This window comes from Melospiza melodia, chromosome 17 (genome assembly GCF_035770615.1).
Source record: "Melospiza melodia melodia isolate bMelMel2 chromosome 17, bMelMel2.pri, whole genome shotgun sequence".
In the NCBI taxonomy this organism is placed as follows: Eukaryota; Metazoa; Chordata; class Aves; order Passeriformes; family Passerellidae; genus Melospiza; species Melospiza melodia.
Genome location: NC_086210.1, coordinates 13,342,698 through 13,350,640, shown reverse-complemented (window position 1 = coordinate 13,350,640; position 7,943 = coordinate 13,342,698). Strand labels below are relative to the sequence as shown.

Here is a 7,943-nt window from a genome sequence, read left to right as displayed (position 1 = left end):
CAGTATTTGGGGTTCCAAATCTAACCATCCAGGTGTCCCAATTTTTGGGGTGCCCAATCCAAGGGTCCCAATTTTTTGGGTTCTCCTACCTGTCTAGGGGGTCCCCACCCAGTGGGGACCTGTGCCAGCCCCTCACAGTCCCCACCCATGCCAGGGACAGGGTGACACGGTGACAGGCTGACAGGGGGACAGGCGCCCTGCTGTTAGCGTTCAAAACCACATAATCACGGAGCGATTATATGTGGTGCTTTTTATTTAAGAGCTCTGGGAATCAGGGTATTACCCAAATCTGATTCCGACCATACATCCGAGATGATCATGTTTTTATACTCTATTGTTATATAACTTTCATGTTAATTATTAAACTTATATCGTTCTATTGTATACATAGATTTCAGCTAAGCATAGCCCCCCTTTAAATTTCCAACACAGTTTCTCATGATTCTTCTTATGGTTATATAAAAATTATATTTAATTACTAAACAATCATCACATCTAACAATTATATCATTTATCATACTGCTTATGCAGGTGCAGTTGATCTGGAAAAACACAAAGTTTAACATTTTAGATTCTATCTTTAACTTTTTCCAGGGCTCCACTATCACTCCCACCCCCATGTGGGACCGGAGTTGTTTCTTTTGCGCGCCCGTCGCACTTCCCCTCCCTCCCCCACACCCTGGAGACCCCTCTGATTCTCCCTTTGTCATCCCCTCTGCAGGGAGGGTATTGGTGGCACCACAGGACTCCCTTTCTGGTACATCCCAGAAGTGGCACTTGCTCTTTTTGTCACCACCACCCGCCAGTTTGCCACCAGTGCCCCAAAGAGAGAGGGGTGACCCACATCCTACAGGAGGGGGGGTTGACCACATTTTGGCGTCTCCCTCACCACTTCCACCCCGCCGAGGATGCTGTGCGACCCTGCACTCCCCCACCCTCACCTCCTCCTCCTCCCCCTTTACCTGTGCCCCAGGAAGTGATGCTGCTGCTCCCACTGGGGACACACCGGTGACACCGAGGAGACACTGTGGGTCACCTCTCAAAGGGACTGCAGGGTCACAGTGGCTCCTTGAGTCCCCCTGATGTGACGCCTGGGGGGACTTGGATGCTGTGGTGACAATTTGAGGGGTGGGTGCTCATTCTGGGGTCTCCAGGGTGGGTCCCAAATCCCCTCCGATCACCACAAAGTTATCCCCCAGCCCGTGCCTCAGTTTCCCCCTTGCTCTGCAGGGGCCATGTGGAGCTGATGTTCTGGAATTGGGTTTATTTTGGGAGATTTTGGGTTGGGGGCTACTGGGATGGGCTGGTGGGACAGTGGTGTGGGACAGTAGTGTGGGCCAGGGTATGGCCAGGCTGGGGGGCTGCAGGGCCAGGGGCTGTTCAGACCAGTGTCCAGCTGGGATCCATGGTTCTGGTGTCCATCTGGACCAGGGTCCATCCAGAGTGGGATCCATGGTCTCGTGTCCATCTGGACCAGGGTCCAACCTCTCCTGCTCCCATCCATCCCATACTCTCCAGCCAGGGCCACTCCTCACTGCAGAGTGCACAAGACCCTCGGTCAGTGCCAAGATGACCCCAAACCCCGTCCCAGCAACCCCACCAGGCCACCCACCCCGAGCCCCAGTGCCACTGGTGTCCCCTGGAAGCCAGGCCAGCTCTGGAACTCCTGGAAAAGGAGATCCACAGTCCTGGACTGGGGACTCAAGGGCATCCAGGATGGTGAGCACTGAGTCCATGTGGTGTGGAGCGGCGGCTGGGGACACAACTGAGGACACACCTGAGGGGAAGGGGGTGAGGGGTTAAGCGGTAGGGAGAGGGTTGGAGGGCGGGATGCACCCAAAAATTTGCCAAAGTCAAAGGGGAGGATGCCCATAATTGGGAGGAAGGATGGAAATAGGGAAAGGATCCAAAATAGGGGGGAACCTATTTAGACCCTAAATAGGGGGGAAGTGACCCAAAAAAGCGAAAGGACCCAAAGGACAGAGAAAGGATCCAAAATAGGGAGAAGGGACGCAAAAGAGGGGGAAAGGATCCAAAACAGAGGGAAACATATCAAAGTGGGAGGAAAGGACCCAAAATCAGAAGACAAAGGGTGTCACGGGCACGAAGCTCTTCCCGCACACGGGGCGCTCACAAGGCTGCCCTTAGTGGTGGCTCTGTTGGTGTCTGGTCAAGGCAGACCTCCCTGAGAAGCTCTTCCCACACTCAGAACACTTGTAGGGCCTCTCCCCAGTGTGGACGCGCCGGTGGGTGACGAGATTGCAGTTGCGGGTGAAGCCCTTCCCGCAGTCAAGGCAGCGGAAGGGCCTCTCATCTGTGTGAAGCTGCTGGTGCAGAATGAGACTGGAGCTGATTGGAAACGTCTTCTTGCATTTATCGCACTCGAAGGGCCTCTCCCCAGTGTGGATCCTCTGGTGGCCAACCAGGTGGGACTTTGACATGAAGCTCTTCCCGCACTCCCCACACTCGAAGGGCCTCTCCCCGGTGTGGCTCCGCTGGTGGACAATCAGTTCAGACCTCGACCTCAAGCTCTTCCCACACTGCCCACACTTACACTCCCCACACTTGTATGGCCGTTCCAGCCCTGTGTGGATTCGCATGTGCCGGGTCAGGTGGCAGCTCTTGTGGAAGCTCTGCCCACACTCCTCACACTCATAGGGACGTTCCCCGGTGTGGCTTCTCTGGTGGATGGTCAGTTCAGAGTTCGTCCTGAAGCCCTTCCCACACTCTGCACACTCGTAGGGCCGTTCCCCTGTGTGGGTCCTCAGGTGGGCAGTCAGGGTGGAGTGCTGGGCGAAGCTCTTTCCACACTCAGGACACTCGTAGGGCCTCTCCCCACTGTGGATGCGCAGGTGGGTGACAAGGACAAACTTGTCCTTGAAGCTCTTTGCACAATGGGGGCAACAAAAGGGCCTCTCATCTCTGTGACTCCACTGATGCCTGACGAGACAGGAACTCATCTGAAACCTCTTCCTGCATTTATCACACTCGTAGGGCTGTTCCCCGGTGTGGTTTCTCTGGTGGATGGTCAGTTCAGAGTTCATCCTGAAGCTCTTCCCACACTCCCCACATATGTAGGGCCCTTCCCCAACGTGGATTCTCATGTGGCGGATCAGCTTGGATCTGAACTTGAAGCTCTTCCCACATTCTGAACACTTGTGGGGATTCTCCTCATCCTGGAGCTGCTCATGGACCCCCAGCTCCGAGCTCCGGCCGCCTCCCCAGCCCAGGGTGGGTCTTTCCTCCTTGGATCCCCGTGATCTGCATTTGCAGCCCCTCCTCAGGAGGGATCTCTGGGGCTTTTCCTCCCCATTGGATTCCTGTACTGTGGAGCCGCTCAAAATGGCCTCTTCCACGAGGCACTGCTGTGGGGATTTGCCCTCCCTGGTCTCCATCCTCAGCTTCTGCTCTGGGGGAGGAAGGACAAGGAGAGGATGGGATTTGCCTCTGTGCCACAGGGAAGGGCAAGGAGATCACCCCAGTGCAACCTCAGCAGGACAGCTTTGGCCACAGGGTTGTCCTGCAGCCAGGGGCCGTGCTGGGCTGGGAGATGGAGCAGGACAGAGGGGGAAAGGGGCACTGACTTCCTCCTCACCTGCCTGGGGCTCCCGGGACATCTTCCTCTTCCTCACGGCCTCCTGCATTGGGCCAAGTTTGGGAATGGGAAATCCTGGTGTGGAGGTGTAATATGTAATGTAAAGTAATTCATGTGTAGGGGGAAAATGTATAAAATAAATTATAAAATAAATTATAAAATTGTAAAATAAATTAAACATCACAGGAGCCTCTGACCATGGACAACCTAGAGACAGATTACCTCACTGAAGTTGTGAAACTCCTGGTGGCAGCAGGAAAAGAATGCCTCTTTATCAAATAAAAGAACGTGGCTGGTGCAGAGATGAGCTTCCCCTGGAACCACCCGGGAACACCCCAGGACCATCAATACTTGATAAGTATCATCAATAAAGATAATCAAAGTTGTCAAATGTGGGAATCCATAAAAATCAGAAGGTTTTAGGAAGGTGGTTAAATACAGGCCTCAGACAGCAGATTTGTGAACAGTGCTAAGGCAGCAGAAAAGTTTTCTAAACTGTAGGGAAGACATGGGAAATAGAACAATAAGAGCTGTGTAGATGGGCCTTCTAAGTTGCAACAAGTTTATTTAGTGTATATTTTAGAAGGTTAATTATGAATAGAGCTCTGTGCATTGTCTCTTATAAACGAGCCATTGTGATGGAGAAAGGCCGCTATTGTTTTAACCAGAATTACGTGTGCTTCAGATTATTGGATAGAACTACTGTCAATATGCTTTTGCTCTATATGATTGGCTGAGACTGAGATTGAGACTGTTTTATGGTATGTTGTAACACTAAGTTTCTTTGGCTTTCTGCCTGCTGGACCAGCGAGCTGTAGCATCTTTCCTCTCCATTGTCATAACAATGTAATGAGATTGATGCTGGAAAAATAAAAGCTCAAGACACTGTTTCCAGTAGCCCCCTCCTGTTCGTGTCTGTATATAAACTGCCAGTGTAACAGTCAAAAAAATACATCTGAATACATGAGTTCTCCTGACATGATCAGCACCCGCCACCGCCCAAGAAATAGGAATTGTCCAGCCCTGCACAGTAAAAAGAAACTTCATACTTATGCGGGGTGACAAGAAATCGGGACACCTCTGACTCGGGCAGAAAAAACTGTAAAAAACAGCCCCATCTGAGACGGCATTTGTGAACAGAGGGAGATCGGATGCGATAGAGGTCGGGTCCAGGTTCACCCAGAGCCGACCCTGGGCTTGACGCTCTCTTTGACTGTGGCTTTTAGAGGACCGTATTTCTGGTCGCAAAAATAAAATCTTTCCCATTTATAAATTTGGCTTTCTCGTTAATCATTTATAACAGGGGGAAAACAAGGTTGAGTACGTTGGGTTTGATGGTCCCGCTGCCCAAGTGCAGCTGGAGAAGTCAGCGCCCCTTTCAGCCTCGGGGGGCCCAGAGCCCGCTCATCCCCAGCCTCCCGCACCCCTCCAGGCAGACGGTTTGTCCCCCGGCTCCGGGATCGTCCCTCTGCGCTCTCCCTGCTCCGGGCTGTGGTAAATAGGTGTGATTCGTGCTGACAAAATTGAAACAGTAATCAATATTGATACAGTAATTAATATTTCGAAATAATAATAAAACAGTTAAAAGTTGTAATGCCAAGAAAGAAAGGGAGAGGAGGGGTTCCACATCCCCCCCTTCCCTGCAGATGTTCAAGGACAGGAAAAAGCAAGAGATAACAGTTACTAAAAATTAAGAGAAAGAAGGGAAAATCTGGTTGGGTCTCAGGAAAAAGCCAGCTATAAGAGATTTATTGCTTTGATACTTAAATGTAATAATATGTTACTTTTGGCTTACATCGTATGGCTTGGGGCACATGTGTAACCCAGGGGTGAGTTGAAGGACATCGAAGAAGAGGAGAGGTCTTCATCAAAAATGACCCCCAAAGACTTGTGCAACCACCAAAACGAGTGGTGGAGCATGCACGGTAAAGGTGATGAGGGCGGAGGTAGAAGCGTGATGAATCGAAAATGGGAAGAGATGGCATTGACACATGGCATATAAGGGGGGAATCTTCACTTGGCAAGTTTGTACGTGAGGTGGCAAGGGTGCAGAACCCTGCACTCTGTACCCTGCAGTTATCTTTTACTTATGCGCTATTATTGGAACCAAATTATCCCTTCTTTTAATCAAATTATATTGTCAATATTTCAAGTGTATCCAATTTTATATATTTTCTAAACTATTCAATTAAAATTGCTCCTACTTCGAATATTGTTTGGGTTTTTTGATGATGGGATAATTGGGCAAACATAACAGGGGCTCCCACGTTCCCCCCGGCTCTCCCGGGGATCCCCAAACCCGACATCCCCTCCTCCCTGCCGGTCCGGGGCGATCGCAAAGTGGGACCCCCCCCAAGATCCCTGCAGGGGCATTTCCGGCCCAGCTTTGGGGTCCTGCAAGACCCAAACATCCCCTGTCCCACAAAAAAATCCTCCCGGAGCGCCCCCCCCGCCCCCGCCGATGGATTTGGGGCTCCCCCTCCCCGCTCACCTGCGGGTTCCGGGGGGGCGATGCAGCCGGAGCCGGGGGAGCTGCAGCCGGAGCGTGCGGGCGGGGGAGTCCCGTGGTGTTGGGGATGCTCATCTTCCTTCTCTTGTTCCGGTCTCCCTCCTCTTCCTCCCGCTCCTCCTCCGTCCCAGCCCGGCCCGGGCAGTGCCGACACCCAGAAGCAGCCGCGCTCTGCCCTGGGCGGGTTCCGAAACAACTGCCCCAGGCGCGGCACTGGGAGCGATCCTGGGAGCACCGGGAGCGATCCTGAGAGCAGGGGGATGGAACTGGGAGCGCTTTCCCTGCCAGTGCCGCTCTTACTGGGAGCACTGGGAGGGAACTGGAAGCAAACAGCGCCCGGAGGCGGCTGCAGCCGGCGCTGGGCGGAACCACGATGGAATGCGTGGTTATGCAAATACAGGAGCCGTCGCGCGCTGGGATTGGTGGGTGGGAGCAGCGCGGGGTTTGCTCGGTTATGTGAGGGCCGGGAGAGGCTGGAGCGATGGCGGCGGCGTCCGGTGAGAGGGGACCGGCAGCGGGAATGGGGACAGGGAGCGGGAATGGGGACCGGGAATGGAAATGGGAACAGGGAGCGTGAATAGGACTGGAAATGCGGACAGGGAGCGGGAATGGGGACAGGGAGCAGGACTGGGGAAGGAGATAGGGACCAGGAATGGGAGCAGAGATGGGGACAGAGTCCACAAACGGAGACAAGGACCAAGGGGGAGAATATGGGAACGGGACGGGGAACATGGAAACAGCAACCGCAGGGAGAATATGGGCTGGAGATTGGTGCTCCAAAGTGTCCCAGTGAATCCCAGCAGGGGCTGTGAGCTCTGCAGCTGGGCCTCCCCTGCGCTGCTGCGGCCCAGGGCTCAAAGGCGGGAGCTGCAGCCTCGCTCCTGTCTCAAGAACAGGAGCCTGCTCCAGGCCCATGGCCCCTGCATGGCCCCAGCGTGAGGGAGGGCTCTGAGGCACAGCGGCTGCTGGCACGAGGGGCTGCTCCGGCCACCTGGGGGCCTCTGAGAAATGCCCAAAGCCTTGTGCTCTCTGCAGCTGGCCAAGGACAGCAGCAGGGCTGAACGGTTCGTGTGGCACAGCCAGCCCGAGCTCTGCAGCCCTCAGGGCCCCATGGGAGAGGCGGCCCTTAGGAATGGGACCGGGAATACGGGACTGGGACCAATACTGGGATCGGGCATGGATACAGGGACAGGAAATATGGGACTGGGGACAAGGACATGAATATGGACAGGGACCAGGACTAGGACCAGGAATATGGGAGAGGGACCTGGAATGGGACCAGGAATGGGAATATGGGAACGGGACAGGGAATACAGGAATGGAAATCTCAGAGGAGCATTGGGACCAGGAGTAGGAACAGGACAGGGAATGTGGGACAGAAACAGAAATTGAGACCGGGAGTGGGATTCACACTGGGATGGGAACACAACGTGTCCCAGAGCAGGGTGACATGGGAACGGGAGGGAGAGAGGGATCCTGCACAGGGGACACCGGGAACTGAGACGGGGGGACATGGGGACAGTCCTGGGCCAGGGGCTCCTTGATCAGCTGCCCCAGAACCTCCACCGGGGTCTCCCAGTGCAGCTGGAGCTGCTCGGCCTGGGGTGCCCAAAGGCCTGAGCAACCCCCAAGTCCCTCCCAGGAACCCTCAGCTCCCTCAAACCCAGCATCCCCCACATCCCCTGCAAGATTCCCCCATGTCCCCATCCTTGCCTTAGTTCAACATCTTTATTTTTACCCAGTTTTTGGGTTTTTTGAAAGGACAAAGAGAAATTAAAAGACAATCAAGGGTACAGGGAGCCAGGATGAATTGGAGCCCCCCAGGCAGTTGTCTTCCCA

The 7,943-nt window shown here is 54.0% G+C and overlaps 1 protein-coding gene across 2 annotated transcripts; it reads right to left on the bottom strand.

Moving 5' to 3' along the window:
* Window positions 1–235: 235 nt before the first annotated feature.
* On the bottom strand, window positions 236–6,551 carry LOC134426014 (zinc finger protein 501-like). 2 transcript variants are annotated; one of them, XM_063171014.1, is made up of 3 exons: window positions 6,087–6,551; window positions 3,596–3,670; window positions 236–3,409 (listed from the first exon to the last, which is right to left on the bottom strand). In XM_063171014.1, the coding sequence occupies exons 2-3, from the start codon at window positions 3,642–3,644 to the stop codon at window positions 2,145–2,147; spliced, it is 1,314 nt and encodes a 437-aa protein (XP_063027084.1). In that variant the 5' UTR covers window positions 3,645–3,670; window positions 6,087–6,551; the 3' UTR covers window positions 236–2,144. The 2 variants fall into 2 exon arrangements, with proteins under 2 accessions (XP_063027084.1, XP_063027082.1); XM_063171012.1 differs by lacking the exon at window positions 6,087–6,551 and having other exon boundaries at window positions 3,596–5,870.
* Between the last annotated feature and the right edge of the window lie 1,392 nt (window positions 6,552–7,943).

Bases quoted from the DNA above. Each gene is read 5' to 3' on its own strand.
- LOC134426014 (XM_063171012.1), bottom strand. From the start codon at position 3,776: ATGTTTAATTTATTTTACAATTTTATAATTTATTTTATAATTTATTTT. The intron at 3,410-3,595 runs GTGAGGAGGAAG...TTCCTCCCCCAG, and splicing joins GTCCCGGGAGCCCCAGGCAG to AGCAGAAGCTGAGGATGGAG.